Source organism: Symphodus melops (assembly GCF_947650265.1).
Source record: "Symphodus melops genome assembly, chromosome: 21".
NCBI classification, from domain to species: Eukaryota; Metazoa; Chordata; class Actinopteri; order Labriformes; family Labridae; genus Symphodus; species Symphodus melops.
In genome coordinates this window covers 17,977,886-17,998,366 of record NC_136711.1, presented here as the reverse complement: position 1 = coordinate 17,998,366, position 20,481 = coordinate 17,977,886, and the positions used below count along the sequence as shown (strand labels likewise).

Genomic DNA, 20,481 nt, shown 5'->3' with positions numbered 1-20,481 from the left:
TGCAAAATTAAGCCACAGCTGTGGTTAAGAGTGTGTCAGCCCTAGGTGGCCCCTTGCTGGCCTGGGGCCCAAAGCAGTTGCCTGCCTCGTCTGTTGACAAACAGCGCCTCTGCCTCTATCTGAGGAAGTTGCTTTACACGTTTTAATTTCCATACAGTTCACCATGCAAACACCAGAGGGCGTCGATGAACCATGTAGATTTACAGCAGCTCAACGTACACTCGAGGACTTCTCTCCTTACAAGACTGTATTTTATTCTTGCGGTATACTTTACAATTTTTACAATAGCAAAATCATATAAATGTACAATACAGAAGGAAAGAAAAGAAACGTATATACAGGCAACACTGACATTGCATGTACCAGTCAAGCTCCACATAAAGGCTCTCCTTCTATTAGAAATGTAAACAAATGGAGGACGCTGTTTTTTTAAATCTCATCGTAGCATCAGAGGACACTTTACCTAAGTGGTGCACTGCTGTGTCAGACTCGTATGTGATCGCTGCAGGTCACGTTACTTGACAGGAATAGCTGTGGCAGCAGAATAATAAGACAAAAAGACCCCATCGTAGGGAAACATTGATTTGATTTTGTTACCGAGGGCCGATGTTAAAACAAGGCTGAACACATAAAGAGAAGACACAACCCTCTATGGTCTAATGATAAAAAAAACCCTAGAAAACTGTAAAAGTGCTTATGTTGTTGTTGTTGTTTTATAGTCAGAGTAAGACATTTTAAATTCAGTTAAGACTTACACAGCAGCAAGTGAAGCGACTTTGTTTTCTCATGTGACTTTTCAAAAACCAAAAAGTTGTTTGGCTTCAGAGATCGGGGATGATTTTGTATCCTCCCCTCATATAACACACAGTTGTATCTTTTAATATTTGATACGAACATTGGGATTATGGTGCAGCTTTAAAAGTTGTTTTCTGTAACTGTGTTCGTCTCAAACAGACGATGAATTCCTGTCCGTTGACGCCAAACTGTCACAGTGAAAAATGCACACGAACACATTAATGAAGGATCTCCTACCGTATGTACATTCATAATACGCTTCACATTTCTGTCTCCATATCTCACAGCTGTTTTTGTTGTGAGATAGTGTCACTATCTCATAGAGTATGAGATGTACACCTTCAAGCTTTTCCCCAGTTTAACCGAAGCAACCTTCAGCCTTCTCTTTCATGAAGCTGAGATTAATTTAACACCAACCAGAGGGGGAAATATGTTAAAACTAAACTGCCAAAAGTAGAAAAGTTCTGATTTTACTGGTAGAATTATTGTTTATGGAGAGCATAAAATACACTGCAGATCTGAACAGTGTGCATGGCAGTTACGTTACGCAGCCATCTGAAGTTAAACTACATCAGCCACAGGTAGTATTTGAACCGAAATGCTGAAATTCATAGAACCCAAAAAAGACCCTGAAATAGTGAAAGAAAAACAGGAAATGGTTGTTAAGAATAGCCAACAAAAACCCCTTTGAAACATTCATAGGCACTGGGGAACCTCTTAATTCAATGTGGAAGGTTCATCTAGATTGGTACAGTAATACTCTGCATTTACAGCAATTACTATTTACTTGACATGACGTATGTCCTTTGCTGTTTATTATACAATTGACTCTCTCAGGTTTGCATGTAGAATAAATAAGTATTGGTTTGGAGCTGAATGTAATAAAACCTCATTAGTTATTTCGACAGGTACAACAATGATATTTGGCTCAAGAGGATCTGAAGCACTCCCGTCTTCTGTGCCGTGTGTCGTCTCCTGATCAGCAGGCTGTTGGTACGCTAGAGTTTCTAAAGCAGCCTGCTCCATCTCCTCTGCAAGGTCCACGTTGCTGCCATAGAAAACTCCCATCCTTCGGGCGAGCATCCCCACCTTTTCTGGTGGATCTTCACCTCCATCACTTCTACCCTTTCTTTTACAGCGGTACATAAAAGCGGCATGGCGTAAGCAGCGTTTTAGCAGGTGGTTACGGTAAGCCCTCTGGATGACCACGGCGGCATTCTGCTCTTCTTTGTGGCGTACCGTTGTGGTAATTGGTGCAAAGGAGTCTGAGGTGGGATTGTTCAAGATGAACTTGGCCTCAATGCTATCCCGCATTGCTGCCATCTCCACCGTGTCTCCCAAGACCATCTGTGTGACGGCCAACAAGACATCAAGGCAGTGGATCCTGTCCCCGATCACCAGGGGCAGATCCATTTCAATCAAGCGAAACAGGTTTGGTTTGGCTACTTTTAGCGGCGGCTGCAAGGTATCACAAAAGTCTGAGAGCTGGCTATACTCAATAAACATCGTTCCATTTATGTCAAACTTCTCCCAAGTCTCATTAAACATTTCAAAGTCCTCCTCACAGAGAGCATCTCCACTCTCCTCCTGTGCTACGTTGAAGTTCTCCAAGATGATGGCGATGTACATGTTGACCACCACCAAGAATGAGACGATGATGTATCCGCAGAAGAATATCATGCTCATGCCTGGGTTACCACAGTTGCCCCTAACGTCCGTGCCAGGGTTCTCGAAGTCTGGATCACAGTCTGGAAAATCCTTGTTCAGCATTGGAAGCAAGAGTGCGTCCCAACCGGCTGACGTTGTGATCTGAAACAAGCAGATAATGCTTCCACCAAATGTCTCAAAATTAAATATGTCATCGATTCCAGACTCCTTTTTGACGTAAGCAAAGTTTGACATGCCAAAGATGGAGAAAATGAACATAATGAGGAAGAGAAGTAGACCAATGTTGAACAAGGCAGGAAGTGACATCATCAGAGCGAAGAGAAGCGTCCGAATACCCTTAGCTCCTTTAATAAGACGGAGAATCCTTCCTATTCTGGCCAGTCTGATCACTCTGAACAGAGTCGGTGACACAAAGTACTTCTCGATTATGTCTGAGAGCATTGTACCTGACATAAACAGAGAGAAACTACAATCAGAGACCACAATAACATAATGAAGCACTGTAATAAGTATAATTCACATCTGTGCTTCTAGGTACAAAATACCTACCAGCTATGGACAATATGACCACGACAAAATCGAAAACGTTCCATCCATTGGTGAAATAGTATTGTCGTAGAGCAAAGAGCTTCAGCACACACTCTCCAGTGAACACAATGATGAACGCCACATTTATTTTAAAGAGAAAATCTTCCTTCTCCGCACTCTGGTTATCCGTCTCCACCATCATGGTCACCATATTGAGACAGATCAGCACCATGATGAAGATGTCAAAGAACTGCTGACTGATGAGGTCAAACACCATTCCCTGGATTAGGTTCTGTAGGTCAGAGAGAGATCTGGGGTCATGGGGGCCAGTTCACAGCAGCAGTGTGCAGAAAAGGTCAACCCAGGTGTCACTAATGACACTGTCATACCAAGCATGCCCACCTGATGTCATCACTTTGCCATAAAGTTTATAATTTTCAACATAATCAATGTAGTTAAGAAATACACGTTTGAGTCTTTCTCAACCAATATTACACACATTTCTTGTATTTATTATGGTAATTAAAATATGCATGTGGCGGTATATGTGTGACATACAGTTGGACGTGGTATCGGCTTTTGCGGCTTCTTGGAACCGAGTTTCTTCATGGCTTCATAGTACTTCTTTTGTTCCTCAGTCATAAAGATGTCTTTATCTCCAAAGTAAAGAAAAATACAATACAACAATTATTTTAGGTATTTAAAGATGGATGACAACCTTTATGCTGTCCAGAATGTATTGTACTATAGTACTTATCTTTTTCTTTTGTTGGTTGAAATTATCGATAATCACACCAATAAAGAGGTTGAGTGTGAAGAAGGAGCCAAAGATGATAAAAATGACAAAGTAAATGTACATGTAGAGGTTGATCTCATAAGAAGGTTGCTCCGTTACCTAAAAAGAACAAAACATAGGTCATTACGATGTTAAAGTAAAAGTTTCACATCTCTCTGTGGAGGCATCGTTTACGGTTAAGGGGTATTTGTCAATCCTGCTGACATGTTTAACAGGTACGACATTATTTCAATGCTAAACCCTCCTCTGCCAACATTGCACACAGTTTGTCTTTGATACATGTTTTAAACAAAGCTCTACCAAATATTTTCATGTTGTGTTTGATTGCATTATCATACGACGTTACCTCTCTTGAGTCAACAGCAGCATACATGATGTCCATCCAACCTTTGAAGGTTGCCTAAAATAGCAGAGCATTTGATTTAAAGACTTTGTCGTTGAACACAAGCGTTACGTCTTCAAGATTTACCAACACTGTAACACTGTAAGCAGCACTCCTCACCACTTGAAGCAGGGACAAGTAGCCTTTTGCCACATTGTCATAATTGACTTTGACATTGACCCAGCGTGCCTCCTGCGTGGCTTCTTTGAGAGCCATGCAGTCGCTCATGTTGTTGACCACATCCATGGGGAAAAGCTCCTCTGAGGTGGTGTTGACGCAGCGGTAGAACTTTCCAGCAAACAGGTTGACTCCCATGATGCTGAAGATGAGCCAGAATATAAGACAAACCAGCAATACGTTGAAGATGGAGGGAATTGCTCCTACGAGAGCGTTCACAACCACCTGCCCAAAGGAGACAACTTCGTCAGAATTAAGGGAAGTGAACATTTTAGGAGTTAGCAACAAACATGCTTTGCCAAGTTTTTATCAGAAACCTTACCTGAGTTGACTCTCTCTCAGCAGCAATCGTGTATGCATGCATTCAACACACAGGGGACAGGCAGTCATGTCATTGTGAAAACCAACAGTATATAAAAGAAGTGTATGAATGAGTTTAGCATTTTAGCAGTTGCCAGCTGAGTTTTTTGTAGCTAGCAGCGACCAGATTGGGATGCAAGATCAGCCAAAGCCATATTATCAGCTAATGCTCGTAAATGCTTGGTATCAATCAGTCTATGTACAGTTTCTTTATTTATAAATCAATGCTAGCCATGCAAATTGCTGTTTTCAGCCAATAACATACCCTCATCCCCTCAAATCTTGACAGCGCTCGAAGAGGTCTTAGTGCCCTGAGAGTTCTGAGTGATTTGATTGGTCCTAGGTCAGAGTAGCCCATCCAGTTGGCAAATAAACTAACCAGGGAAATCTGTGGTAGATTAACAACATTTCCTATTCAAGTGTTACAACAGACTTTGATCGACATATGACACAAACAGTCTGTATTAGCAAATCAAAACTTACATCTACAATGAAGAAATCCAACCAACACCAAGCATTGGTGAAATAGGTCTTGAAGCCATATGCGACCCATTTAAGGAGCATCTCGATGATGAAGACGTATGTGAAGACTTTGTCAGCAAACTCCAGAATAATTTTGATGGTTCGACGTCTTTCAATGTGTATGTCTTCAAAGGCCTTCCAAAACAAGATTTGAGATGGCTAGATCAGTTTACTGACAGTAATAGAGACCCTTAACACTATCATAAACAGTCAACATGTCTAAATGTGTTGCACTGACGACAGCACTCACCAGAGCTCCACTGCTGAGGAGGATCATAAAGATAATGAAGGTTTCAAACCAGTCATGCTCAACAATAGTGAAGCAAGTCCTACGAAGGTTCCACCACTTCTTGCCTCGACCTTGGCTGATGTCTACAGTCAGACATGGCCAGCGCCTCACACAGTCTGTGGAGAGGGAGAAATAAAAGAGTTACTAAAAAAATGATGGATTATTATTCAACAGATTGAGCACTGATGCTGAAAATAATGTGTTAAATGGGTTTCATACCATCAGTGAAACAAGCCTCTGGCTCCACAGGGTCTGGCTCTTCTTCTTCCACTTCTTCTGGTTCAGGCTCAGGTGGCTGATAGTCCACTGTGCTACACACTGAAGAATCCCCATCATTTAAAGCACCCTTGAGGTAGTCAAGAATTACAATTGAAGCTCAGTCACAAAGCCACCATACAAAATAAAACAAGCCCATAATTTTTTGAAGCAAAAGCCAAGTAATGACCTCAGGATATGTTAAAAGCTATTCTACAGAATGACTTACTTTGACATTTCCCAGCATAACATTTTTATCTTCTAAGTTCTTGAAAAACACAGAAAGGAGAATCAATTACTTCATAAGCTTCAGTCCATATTTACAAAACAATTTCTCTCAACACAGACTCATCCATGCAGTGAATGGCTTGGTTAAAAGTGTGCGAGGTTGTGAACTACATGAGCCAATTATAATGAATATGCAAAAGGATATTGTGTCAAAATGGATACAACAAAGCTTTACATGCATTCATGTTGAGGAATATTTGCCCCTACTCCCATTTACTTTTCAGTTAAAGAAATCAAATTGTAATTCATTAGACCAACTCAAGATTGCATGATTGATATACAATACTTACTGTACCGTGCTGGCTGAATTTGTCAGATGACTTCACTGATTCATTATAGTTATCAGCATCATCATCATCAACATCCTCATCGTCACCAAGGTTTTCAAAGTCCGACTCTCCCAGGGCGATTGGAACATTAAGATTCAACTCTCCGTCCACAATAAATCCAGAAGGCCGGCCTTCGACCAAACTGTTACATATCCCATCCGCCATTTTGAAATTCTGACCTGTGTCCAAGTGGTTCATTTCAATTTGCTCTGTTTTAGGCTCCTCGTCGTCCGCCAGGCCTTCCCCTGGTTCATCGGTGTCCTTGGGCTTTCTGCCAAGAGTCTGCAGAATCGTTCGAATGATAAACGCTTTGAACCAGTCGATGCCACGTGTGATCCTGCCGATAGCAATTTGGAGATTGTTCATCTCTCCGTCGTCGTCCCCTGTTGAGAGGTTGTCTCCACTGAACGAGCTGAGCAACAAGGCCAGGAAGAGGTTCAACACCTGAAAAGAGAAGTCATGGAGGTAATAAAGGTATGCACCAAATCTTAGAAACACAACTTCAACAGTTTCCCCTTTGTACCTCGATGAGTAAAGACAAACATTGTTGTTGCAAGTGATTCAAACAATCCTTATTTAGTTTAGTTTAAAGTCTTTACTGGGTCCTCAGATTAAATAACTATATATTGATACTATACTAACTTTATATAGCCACTGATTCCTGAGTCAAAACATTGTCACTGCTAAACTAAACAAAAAGTCTAGGCTGTCTCAAATACACATCACATACAAAAGTGGTCGTATGACGGCACATTAATAAATATTATGTTATCTGCCTCCTGTTGTAGACACATTTATCTTTAGTGTCTGAAACCTGTGAGTCCATCTCTTCATTCCTATTCGCCTGATTTAGCAGGAGATCATAGTTACACAAGCCAGGGCCACGATGCAGAAGCTGTGAATCAGTTAAGAGGGCTTAGTGGAAAAGATGAGATGCACAAACCCCCAAGCTCCACAGAGAGGGATTAGAAACTGATATGATGAGATAAGTGTCTGCGATGCTCAAAATAATGCTCCCAGAATCTCAAAATTATCACTCCTGTGATTTCCCAAATGTTAAAGCAGGTGTTTGACGATGTTAGATGTTTGGTCTATATCTTAAAGGAATAGTTGGACACTTTGAAACCAACAGCAGTTCACTTTCTTGCAGATTGTTGTGAATGACAGTCCAAAAACATGTCGTCCAAATCCCTGTCAGTTCAATTTGAAGGTATAGCCATCAACAGTTAAGCTTATCTTGGCTGTATTTGCAGAAAACCTACACAACAGGGGTTCCCAAGCGCTGCCATGCCAAAGACCCCATACAATATTTGTCAGGGAGTCCCTCTTATTTAAGAAATGATTATACAGTTTAAGGAAAATAAACATTACATTGTAGCTAAAATTGGAGTGGTTTCCTCTGAAAAAGATAAATAATTGTGGAAGGCAAAAAAAGATGCAAAAGTTAATAAAGAATTAAAATGATGGTGAGGAAATTCAGGATTAAAGTGAAGAGATAGTAGTCACAAATGACCTGCAAGCACTCCAAACATTTAAGTGGTGCACACACTGCTTTATAAACTGCGACACTGATGGTCCAATATGATAACCTCTCGATCAATTGCAGTGCTATCAAATGACTTTTCCTTAACACCCGGTCCCCCTGCCACTTGAGCTCTGCTCAGCTCAGCTGTCTGTGTTTGTTCCCTTGGTGGCACTAAGCTAGCTTGAGCCAGATCTTAGCACACACTCAAGGTCAAAACCACTGTTTGGTAGCTTAAGTCATTAGATTGAAATAGAAACATCGCCCTGTGAATAGTGTAAGTATTTTATTTGCATTGATTTCAGAGTTAACGGTGTGCTTTGTGTGGAAAGAGGTGAGGGTTTGGGAATAATGCAAAACTCGTAAAAGGCTTCGATATTTTGGCAAAGCACTGCCATCAAAACAAATGTTTGTCAATGAGCCATTCCTTTCCATTTCTATAAATAATTTAACAGGAAATGTTTTTTTATCCTTCTAGTCATTGAATAGAACGGTGAAATGGTGTCTAGGAGCGATCATCTGTATCAATCCATACATCTAAGAGGCCATGGGAAAATGTCAGGGACAGTGTGCAGAAGATGCAGAAGTGTGACAGGCTTCATCCACAAAGACCCACAAATTAAGTGCAACTGAATCAATGTAACCTTTGATCGACTGAACTAATGACTCAAATGTATTATAACACCCCCTGGTGGATACGATTTTCTGCCCAGCTGTGACTCTATCCTTGGCGTCTTTAAGCTGATGGGTTAACAATAGCCTGCTGTGAAATGCACGCCACAAATCCTATGGCATTATAGTCAGCTCACAGTTTGATTTAGAAAGATTTTCAAAAACGACTTGACAGCTTTACAGCCTCACAGTTGACAGTTGTACAGAGTTATTGTATGTGTAGTAGAGTGACAGCATCTCAGGATATGTGGATATAGCAGAAATTGTAAAATGACAAAACAGCACAAGACATGAATCATCCCATCTAATAATCTTGATCCTTAGACTGAGTTACTAACTGAGCTCTGTAACAACAGTCATTACTTATACTGTACTCATATAATCGTATAAGATTTTGTTTTCAGACTAATTGTTGCCCTGGAAGAAAACCTTTATTATTTGCAGGGACCATCTTTGATTGGTATTGATCCCACGACCATTTTGCTGGCACATCATGATGCTTCCCGATGAAATCAGAGTGATTGGCTTCAATATATCTTTCCAAATATAACATAAGAACCAACTTGTCTCAGACGGTCTCATAGAGGACTCTCTACAGAGGAGCACCTTATACAATTTGTATTTTGTTGTGAATGCCAAGGTAAGTAGTAATATTGGCATTTCTCAGATGAAATATCGGCATGAGCAGTAATTGTTGCACTTACCACCAGATTTCCAATGACCATGACCATCATGAAGACAACTAAGCACATCCCAGCTCCAGCCACCTCCATGCAGTCCCACATGGTCTCAATCCACTCCCCGCACAGGATGCGGAAGACGATGAGGAACGAGTGGAAGAAGTCGTTCATGTGCCAGCGTGGCAGCGTGCACTCTGTGGATATCTTGCAGACGCAGTCCTTGTAGCTCTTGCCAAAGAGTTGCATACCCACGACGGCGAAGATAAAGACGATGATGGCCAGCACTAACGTCAGGTTTCCTAAAGCTCCCACTGAGTTGCCAATGATCTTGATCAACATGTTGAGTGTTGGCCAGGACTTTGCTAGTTTGAAGACTCTAAGCTATCTCCAAAACAAGTCAGAAAGAAACAAAGACCATTAATACTTTGACAGCTAGAAATTAATCCTATTATCAATCATCAATTATCGTTCCTCACCAGACGGAAAGACCTGAGGACTGATAGGCCCTGGACATTTGCCAGCCCCAACTCCACCAGACTGAGAGTGACAATAATGCTGTCAAAAATGTTCCAGCCAACCTGAAAGTAGTAGTATGGGTCCATGGCAATAAGCTTGAAGAACATTTCTGCTGTGAAGATCCCAGTAAAAACCTGTGAAGGATGAAAGGGGAGTTAAATATCTGTTAACGGGCCCCTGTAAAATCAGATATCTCACATTAAATTCATATTTACCAAATTCCCAACTGAGAGCATGTTGTCGAACTCTGGGGTCATGGGGTAGTGCTCCATGGCCATGAAGAGCGTGTTGAGAACGATGCAAATGGTGATGGCCAAATCAACAAAAGGGTCCATGACCACAAAGAGCACCCACTTTTTAAACATCACCCACTGTGGGCAGAAATCCCACTTTAGGAACATGTTGGCAAACTTGTACCAGCCAGGTGGGCACGGCCTCTGAGCCTCCTCCAACTCTAGACAAAAAGACAGGCCAAAAATGTTGGTAGTCTACTGTCGTTTAATCGAAGCATATCCATTACATTTAAATGATATGCTAACACATGGCAATGGGGTGTGTCTATTCTGTGCCAAGTTCAAATTGAGCTGAAATATCTAAAGCTTAACACCTTGAGGTCTTGACACATGATGTTGACAGGATTTTTTTTTCAGCACACGTTTGATTAGATTGATTTTAATGAGTTCAAGACAATGCTACTGTATTGCTCTTGGATAGATTGGTGCATAATGTTAACAACTGCTTGATAATCTTAGCAATCACAGTTCACATTAGAGCATTTTCTCTGACAACCTGCAGCTAAGCCTTAGCATATTTTTACACTTCTGAATGGGTCCTGCCCACTGTATAAAAGTTCCCAGGGAAAGTTTCGCTATTTCTGTGTCATCCACTTCGTAAAGGCATAAATCCAGGATCAAGTGGTTGTATATGAATAATACCATACCTTCCATAGCAGCTGCTGTAAGCACAGACAGAGCACTTGCAGTTCTCTGTGTCATGCCTGGTTCATCCAGATAAAGCATGCTTTGCACAGAGCCTACTGACTTCTCTCTTAGTTCATACTCTGCAGCAGACTGTGAAATATAAAATACATGTTTTAGTTGGAAACCTATGATATAACCCAGAGGGTTTAACAGCAACATGTTTGCATATTATCTTCAATTGCATTTCAATCAGCTAGTTAGCTAGCAGACTTGATAAATCAAATAAACTCTGACCAGAGGGCGAGAAACAAACCTGGTCCATGGTTGGTGCTCTTATAAGCAGACGGGGAACAATTCTCCCATTACAGTCTTTGACAACTTCTTCGTGTTCAAGACTCGTTTCATCATCTGCCAACTGAGATACAGTGTGATGACTAAGGGACTTTTTACTGATCAGAGTGGCTCGACTCCCACGCACTTGAGCCTGTTGGAATGAGGAACAACAATTCTTACCATTACTTATATAGTCTTACAACAAACAGTAATTATGTTTTGGGAACTGACAATGTTGAAAGAAAATATCTAATTCCATTGTAAAACATTGGCGCACTCCTTGCTGAAGTTACCTGTTCTTGATTCTTGAGTTGGAGCAGTAGCCGCTGGAACTCTTCTTCTTTCTCTATGGCCTCTCGCCGAGTTGCCTCATTCTGTTCATCATAAGCCATGGCTACCACAGCCAGGATTAAATTGATGAGGTAGAAGGAGCCCAGGAAGATGATCACAACAAAGAACAGCATGTATGTTTTGCCAGCCGACCGCAGGACCTGTGTTTGGAGCAAAAAAGAAGCTACGAGAACTAAGGACAATTTTCTTAACTTGGATTTTAAGGAGAAAACTTCCAGTTAAAAGGTCATAAATGTGTCTGGAACAAACAAAAAAGGGCCAACCAGCTGGAACAGGTTCTCCCAGTAGTCTTGGGTCATGAGTCTGAAGAGGGCCAGGAAGGCCCAGCCAAAAGAGTCAAAACTGGTGTAGCCATAGTTGGGGTTCCTCCCAGCCTTCATGCATGTGTATCCTTCTGGGCACTTTCTATCAACAAAGAGTTAGTATGCCACAATTGTTCTGGAACAAATTAAACTCATTGACAAACGGTTGTGATAGAAGGTAATAAAATTCTCCACACTTTTTGGTCGTGAAAGTATTTACAGAACATACCCGGCGTCAGAGCTGTTTCCACAAAGTAGAGCATCGGGGCTGCCTTCCAAGTAATAGTGATTATCTAAACCAACAAAATCAAGAAACAATGAGATATATTTTTTAGCAATATCCAAAAATGTATACAATAAGAAAGACACAGTATTTTTTTTAAATGTAAATCATACCTGTGTTTTCAATATAGTCTATGAAATTGAAGGTACTGTTGGAATATGTTGTGTCATTGAAACCCATTGTGTTGTTGAAGGACCCAGTGTCATTAAATGTGTCAGTGGTGTTTAAGAAATCATCTATGGGCCATCGTACACATTTCTGACGGAGGTTTCCCATAAAAAGTTGAAGACCAACAAGAGCAAACACGGCGAGAGCAAAGACAGTTAAAATCATGACGTCCACCATTTTCTTCACTGACTGGATCAAAGCGCCCACAATGGTTTTCAAACCTGGCAAAGTACAAAGTAGTGGTAAGTCCTTTGAATTTATATGGCGAGAGAAATTGCTAACCAGTATAAAAAAATATTCAAATAGGACCAGAAACTGTCACCTTACCAGGAATCACAGTAATTGTTTTAAGGGCTCGAAGTACACGAAATGTCCTGAGTGCTGACACGTTTCCAAGGTCAACAAACTCAGTGACATAACTGTTGAAAGACATTTGTACAACTGTCAAAGAGTGTTTCAGTAAATAATAAACGTAAGCAATGAGAAAATCAGAAAGAAATGTTCAATGTAAAAAAATGTATATATAGCAACATCAGAACCATGTTTCCAATTCTATCTACAACAACAGATGGGTGATAGTGCAGTCGGATACTTACGCCATGCTGATCACCATGAAATCTAGCCAATTCCATGGATCTCGAAGGAATGTAAAAGATCCAACACAAAATCCTCTAGACAACACTTTGACTGTTGCTTCAAAGGTATAGATACCAGTGAAAACATACCTAGAAACAAGTCGTCCATTACAAGTTAGTATACGTTTAAAATACGAACATGAACGATTGAAATGAACGCTACGATAATCAAGTACTCACTCAACAGTTTTACTCCATGCTGGTGGATTGCTCATCGTCATGAACACACAATTCGATAGAATCGTTATCATGATGAACATGCTAAATAATTTAATTCAGGGTTAAGGAAACAAACTTGGACACTGAATGTATGAATTAGACATATTCGCCATATACTTCAATTCAGTTCATTCAAAATGTCAGGACACGGTAATTCAAAGGATATGAATGTATGAGAATTTTAATGGCTCCTCTTCTAATCAAACTAAAGGGGCTGAGAATGTAGCAAGCGGGTTCAGCGTTGAACCTGAAGATTGTCTTTCCTTTGCTGATCACAATAAATGTCTGAAAAACACAGATTAACTGGATAAATAAACCTACATAAACAGAGACTGCATGCAGCTGTATTTTTGTTCTTGCTCGGAGGCAAATATAACTGTCTGTATTGGTTTATAAGCCTCGATTTGCTTGTTTGAGACTGACGCTTTGTGCTTTGTAGAAGGAGTCCAGGTCTTCCAAAGGTGTGTTGAGCATCTCTGGTGGAGGGTCTCCATAGATCATGGGTAAACTCTTGCCCGCCTCCAGATCCGGATGTGGGGCCAATGGCTCTTCCCCCTCATGGCCTTCTACTTCTGCTGCCTTTTTTCTTTCCTCCTTGAGCCGCTCGATCTCCACCAGTGACTCCTGGGTGAAGCGGCGGAACACAGCGATGCCTGGGGGAGGGAGCAGTGACGCCATCTTCGCATTGCGAAGAGTTACCACCACAGCGGGGTTTCCCTACAAGTAGCTGTTCAAAGAGTAATTAGAGAAAAAAAATACATTTCAGATGTGTTTTGCATCATCAACACAAGAAACAAAGAAGCAAAATATTCTTAAATGGAGGAGAGATTAATCTAAGGTGATTCTGAGGTGGCACAATTGTCGGCGTGTTTTTGATGAAACAATTTAAAACTCCTAGATATCTGACACCTGTGACGGAGGTAAGATAAAGACACAGCCGTGTTTAAAGGGGTCAAAAGCCAAGAAGGTTTTAAAACCACTGAGCCAAAAGCTAATACTTGTGCCACACTAGTTTCAAATGTTGGTAAGGGTTGCTTTGAACTGTGTCCAAACCCCTCACATTCCCTTGTTCTGGCCGATCAACATCTTTGACCCCGCTCCCCTCACATCACCAGAGTGTCACCATGTTGAACAAAAAAAAAAAAAAGACACCTCGGACAGAAGCTTGGACTTTCCCACCGTTCTAAACAGACCATGACATTACTTATGTAGCAACATCAGATTACTTATTAGCTTAGCAGACGCTCCACCACAGGTCCAAGTGGCATTTGCTTTCATCCTTTGATGTATTTAGCAACCTGTCTGCTTTCGTCTGGAGCAGCCAAGGTTACGCTGGGCTATCATTGGCATAATAAAGTAGTGCTTTTCTGGCCTTAGTGCAAAATGTACTAATGCTTCTAAATAGTTCAGACTTGGAAGATTCCTCAAAATATTTATTGTTTTATGACTATACAACAGTACTTTAGAAACGAATGATCCAAATGTGTAAAGCTTGTTCTTGTTACAAGCAAAAATATCACCATGCATATGAGGTTTTTCTTAAGTCAACTTAAAAGCACATCAGATTAGACATGTAGTTAAGAATAAAATAGTTTTGTGAATAGAGGCTAGATTTTCCTCAGAAGAAAAAAAACGACTTACACAGATTAGACCAGGGGTGTCAAACTCCAGTCCTGGAGGGCCGGCTTCCTCAGACTGTTAGACGTCTCCCTGCTCGGACGCAGCTGAATCCAATGAGTGACTCGTTATCAGGCTGCTGATGCCGCTTAATGACAACACATTGTTTTAAAGCGCAGAGCAGGGAGACATCTAAAAGTCTGAGGAAGCCGGCCCTCCAGGACTGGAGTTTGACACCTGTGGATTAGACAAACAAACCAAATTATTCAAAGCTTTGGCTTTTGACATTTCCCCTTACAAAACGTCTACAAAGCTTTACTGTGCCAGAAAGAATACAAAGAATGTACACGACACCATGCCGAAGAACAAACCAGCAACAAGCTGTAACATGCGTTCATGCGTATAAAAAAAAGGCAAACCGAGCGATCAATGAAAAAGAGATACACAAAGTGTCGCCACTGATCACCTATAATAATGTACAGTATGAGGATGCCCCCCAAACCGCCTCACTTTAACAAAAAAATATACATTCACATCCACATGAGGAGGTGCACACTAGCTCAGATACGGTGGCTGCCCAGCTGCTCCAGGCAGTCAAGACGGCGCGTCGTATTACAGAGGCCCGATGACTCTGCTCATTCCTTCCTGGCTGAGCTTTCGCTCTGCGCCTCACATCCCTCCGATAAACAGGACAGCATGCCAACTTATCTTACAAGGCTGACTCCCCTCTCTACTACCTTGTATTTTACATGGGGCCCCGAACACACGAAGCTTCAGACTCCACACCCTCTTTACATCCCCCCTGCCACCCCGCTACATGACACTTGAGCCTCTGAGTTCCTCTTTATTACAATGCAGACGTTCGACCATTAAATCTGAGCCCTGTCACTCATCAAAACCCTATTTCATATCAATCAAACTCCCATTTGACAGGATGTCTTTTCTCCTTAAAATTAATCCAACACGGATCAGTATTCTCTTTGACCTGCAATAAAAACACTATCAGCCCATTCATGTCACTTAGTAACCTCTACCCTCCACCTTTCTACTTCTTCCTTTGCGCTGCCTTCCAAGCCACTTTCCCCCCTCATCATCCCATTTCAAAACCCCCATTCTGGGAGCCATGGGCCCCGCCACCTTCAACCGAGAGCCAATCTTAAAATACACATCCTGAGACTGGATGTGTTTCTCCTTTGCTTATGGGGAACATTTCCTGATTGCATTACATCACGCTGTAACTGCTGAAGCCATCAAGTGTCCTTTTTAAAAAAAGCTTAGTCCCTCAATTGAAAGCTTGCCAATCTCAAAAGAGTCCTCCTAAAGAGGTTGCTGCCTTGTCTGCTACGTCAGTCAGGTAAATAATATGTTTTGACTCCATTTCTACATTTATCAGTGTGTTGTTCGTTACGGGAGAAGCCAAGACTGCAGACTGGTTTGTGATAATCAGTAACAGTCCAAAGTGATTCTGTGTGTCACACTGAAACGGATTATAAAAGATGTTCTGAAAATTAATTCCTGACTTAATTTCTAAGTTTGAGAGTACACTTTAAATATAGATGGTAATTAAATGGCGTTCCCAGATTGCCAGTTAAAGGTGTCAGACTGCAGAACTTGGCCATGTACAATATACAATGGTACTGACTGATCCTATTCATGTACTGTCAGAGGTCAAGCAGGAAATAATTCAAAGTTGAGACAACCACAAATGTGTAATCATGTGCAAGAGGGAAAAGGTCCTGCAGAAATACATTTCAAAATTACAAATTGGATCCAAAGTCCATCTTTGGATGGCAACAAACGTTTGTCTAGTGACCGAATGTTAACGCTAGTTGGACATGCATTTTGTGGGACGTTCAAATGCCTTTTCTATACTCAGAGAGTAATGTGAGGGGATTTAACAATAGGCCTTTATGACCATGAGTTTGTTGGTAATTAGCTGTTTCAGATGTTTTGGTTACCAGATAAATCTCAGGGTCAATGAAAGGATTCCTCGCACCCACAACCTCCCCTTAAAATGCATCCCAACTATTTTACACCACTTCTTTTTATCTGTACATTACAATATGATGTGTATAAAGGATTATTTTTTGTCTAAATGCTAACTACATCCATCAAATCCACACAGTTCCCTGAATCAATCAACTAGTGTAAGTTTAGTCTAATTTTAGGAGCCCAGCCGAAGACAATCAGCTCATTACATGAGCGTGCTTGTTCAGTCGCTCCGTGGACAGCTGGCTTACTGGGGAAGAGGATGGGAATGTCAGATTTCAGAAGCCTTCCCCGACAGTAATATATATATCACCTTGCATGTCAGTGAAGGCCCATGTGACCTGTGACATTCCGGTTGAGGATATAGTCCGGGTAATGTAGACACTTCTTCGTTACACTAGCCGGCTGTGGAATGCCAATGCCAATATTCACCTCCGGATACCAGCCAATCTCGCATTTGGCTTTTGTCACAAGGGTAGCATGAGTTCATACAGCCGAAGGGTTTGTGCCTTTTCTGGTGACAGTGAAGAAGTTTAGAACATTAGAGTTCCTATTCCTCCAGTCATACGCGTCAAAATGGTCTAATATGATCGGAGAAACATCAGAATTCATTTTCAGATCATGTACTTCCTCGGATGATTAAAACATACCAGTATGAAAAATACTGAGACCACTCTATTTAACCGGGGGCAGAAACTTCCCTTTGAAGGAAACATCCAACAAAGCTGGGATCTTAACCAAACACTTTAAACTGATGTTGTAATTAAAAAAGCACTATAAGGACAAGATATTCAAATTAACTTTAATGACTTGTTGGCTTGACTCTGCTGCCCTGAAAATGCCTGGAGTTCAAAGACAAGTGGCGTGTCAACATGGCAAATGTCTCCGTCCCCTCATTATGCAGCACTTAACCCTCCAGGAATGTGGTGAAGTTGTAAACAACAGATCCACAGAGCAAACAAGGGCTTTTATCCGCATGTCCTTTGACACGTGCCTTGCTCTTTTTTCCCCCAGTTTTCTCACGGGCTCAAATCACAACAGTGTACTTTACTCTCTCCCAGTTTACTTCAACACCTTGTCACCCACCAGTGAACATTATATTTCAAACCCTATAGGGAGCCATATTAAAACAGAACTCTACACCTCTTGCTCTTTCTAACCTGTCATTGTAAATTTTGCAATCCGTGGCTGCATGTTGAGTTAAAACAGACTGAAATTATCAGCTTTTTTTTTTTTGGCTTCAGTAGGTACTTGGAGGCTAAAAAATTCTTATTTTAACGTCTTTATAAATTAAGTGCACATTAGACTTTATTGCAGACGGCATATCCCGACATTTTGATGCTGTAAAGAGAACAGCTGCTGTCATTTGCGGTATGCTTCTGTTGTTGCATACAGAATAGCTGTGAAGACGTAACGTAATCTCCATCCTACAGGCAGATGGTCGTACAGCTGACCAATGTACCTGTATATGCACACTGATAAATAAATCCTGATTTATATCAGAGGATGCAGCTGAACAATATGTAGTTTACAGAGGCCAAGAACATGTTCAACCAATACCAATGTATTCCTCTTGGATTAAAAAATGAAGTTGATAAGATAATACGATCCTGAGAAATAGCATTTTCTATCCTTTAATGTCGTCTAAAACGACTTTATACACAGATTGGCACTGAGTCAAACTGACCCATTTGGCCTTTGCTTGCTGCTCTGTAATCTGAGTAGATTACATGTGGAAGTGATATGGAGAATATTCCATCCAGTTTGTGAGGGACCAGCGGGAGCTATTATCATATTCATTACACCAATCAAGTCCTTAAAAATCACAGACATACAGGAAGGAGCCGCCCGTGGTGAACAAAGACTTAAAATCAACATTTAGTTGTTCGCATACAGATATTTTTTGAGGGAATCTTTATTGTATGAGAAATTCACTTGTTTTACAAGTGGGGAATGAGGCTGCCATTTTTCACTGGGAAATAAAGTTTTTATCTTTATCCTCATTTCACCTTTTGAATCCTCTGGAAAAAAGGGGGGGCCGAGCCAAGCAGTCACATGGGCTGACTTGGTGAAAGAAACTCAAAACCAACACCTTCTGCGTCCAAGAACATGTGATGCACAACACACACACAAACACACTCGGGCAGAAAAAGACCACTGATACGTCTTTGCGGGTTATGCAAAGCAAGAAATATGTATCAAATGTTGCTTAATGCACATGCGTTGACAAGTAAAGAAAAAGTGGTTGGAGAGTTCAAGACAGAGGAGATTAATATTTCATTTCAAATTGAAAATCGTAAAGCGAAATGATTAGATGCTCACAAACCTCATTCAACTTAAAAAAACACTTCTTGATGATCCCCATCCATAAATTTCTTTCCAAAAGCTCAGCTCTTTAGGCTTCAATCTTAGGAGCAGTAGATGCACCTAGTTTAAGCACCTGCCATGTTTTGCACTATCCAAAAATGTGCTTCCCCTGCAAGGTGCCAGGCTGTAGTCCCACACCACTGATGTGAGCGGCATGGATTAACAGCAGAGAAACAGTGTCTTTGAGCATCCACAGCATCACAGTATCTTGCCCATCTGCTATGAAGACATAAGCTAAAAATACAACTTTGCCCCTGTGGGAGGAGGCACAGTGGGGTTGAGAAGGTTGCAAAGTGTCCACACTGGACATTAACGCCAAGTAGCTGCAGAAGGAATTAAACCTGACAGGTGAAGGCATGTAGCTGTTATGATGCTGATGCCTGATCAGTTTTTTTTCCTCATTCTGTAGCTTTATAAAGCAGTAACACATAGGTGTGCCACTGCAAGAGCATTCAGCACCACAACACAAGCACTCGAATGCTTTCTCATACATAAGAACAGTTGAGAAGTCATAAATCTACCAATTCCAAATTTGACCGAAGCTCAATTTCAGGCCTGTGTTTATTAATGGAACAAAGCACTCATATTAAATCACATCTTTGTATTTGATTTCCTTCACTGTTTTTAAAACCGAGATAGATGTAGTGAGAAGTTTTTCAACCATTTCTGTCAATTAAAGTGCTGTCTTTTTTTTATACAAAGGCAGAAAAGGAACAGTGCACAATAACTATGAAGAAAATCAAACCATTGCATAAAAATGTGTACTAAAACTCTTTTGTCTTAAGTCCATTTCGTCTCAAGAAATGTAAGCATAGAATTAAAAGCTGGCAGGTTAAATTATTAACACAGCCAGTCATGAACCTGCTGAAAACCTTTTCATTCTGAGCTTCTTGCAGCACTTTAAACTCAATGACTCATGGAAGACAACACAAGCCATGTGGCAGCTTTACCTTGGACGGCACAGCGAAATATTCCAACAGAATCCAAGAAATGTAGAAAAACAAATCCAGTTTTCTGTCAAGCCTGAGCCTGAGGACGTAATTCTCCCCGTGGCAGCCAGCAAGGGGCTGCAGGACAGCTGTTGCTGACGCAGTGTGGTGTCCTGCAGTGAAATCGGAGGAGTCCAGTCCAGGTAGGATCAGATCAGACCTTTGACACTTCCACAGCGTCCTGTTCCAACACAGCTGGTAGCTCCTGCGAGCACACCAACTCTAGGAGGAAGTTAGTAGGCTGGTTTGTTTGAGCTGAAGGGCAGGTGCAGCAACACAGATGAAACCTTCAGCTGGAATTACTCTCCTGCAGCTACCACGAACAGGGAGCACAGATTCCTCTCATTTGTATATTCATTATCTTATTTGTGTCTGATTTGACAGTTTTTAGATGTCTAGAATATTCATCTTACTCTTTTCATGACAGTGCTTTTGTTTTATTGTTTAAATAATAAATAAACACCAATTTTATCCTGTAACACCTTTGCAATCTCTCTAATGTGAAGATGCTATTGGAAAAAAGTTGAAT

The 20,481-nt window shown here is 41.1% G+C and overlaps 1 protein-coding gene across 1 annotated transcript; it reads right to left on the bottom strand.

Moving 5' to 3' along the window:
- Window positions 1-237: 237 nt before the first annotated feature.
- Window positions 238-20,119, bottom strand: scn4aa (sodium channel, voltage-gated, type IV, alpha, a). Its single transcript, XM_079372587.1, has 27 exons — window positions 19,914-20,119; window positions 13,414-13,717; window positions 13,157-13,275; window positions 12,952-13,041; window positions 12,733-12,861; window positions 12,464-12,555; window positions 12,082-12,357; window positions 11,915-11,978; window positions 11,647-11,788; window positions 11,326-11,523; window positions 11,013-11,183; window positions 10,720-10,849; window positions 9,995-10,233; window positions 9,740-9,913; window positions 9,288-9,644; window positions 6,351-6,833; window positions 6,002-6,040; window positions 5,737-5,863; window positions 5,479-5,633; window positions 5,190-5,363; window positions 4,972-5,094; window positions 4,290-4,571; window positions 4,134-4,187; window positions 3,749-3,886; window positions 3,550-3,654; window positions 3,013-3,283; window positions 238-2,909 (listed from the first exon to the last, which is right to left on the bottom strand). Exons 2-27 carry the CDS (start codon window positions 13,666-13,668, stop codon window positions 1,612-1,614), a joined length of 5,685 nt encoding a protein of 1,894 aa, XP_079228713.1. The 5' UTR covers window positions 13,669-13,717; window positions 19,914-20,119; the 3' UTR covers window positions 238-1,611.
- Between the last annotated feature and the right edge of the window lie 362 nt (window positions 20,120-20,481).

Coding starts and splice junctions, on each gene's coding strand:
- scn4aa (XM_079372587.1), bottom strand. CDS start 13,668: ATGGCGTCACTGCTCCCTCCCCCAGGCATCGCTGTGTTCCGCCGCTTC. Junction 11,789..11,914: donor GGAAACAGCTCTGACGCCGG/GTATGTTCTGTA, acceptor CTTTGTTGATAG/AAAGTGCCCAGAAGGATACA. Junction 9,645..9,739: donor TCCTCAGGTCTTTCCGTCTG/GTGAGGAACGAT, acceptor TTTTGGAGATAG/CTTAGAGTCTTCAAACTAGC.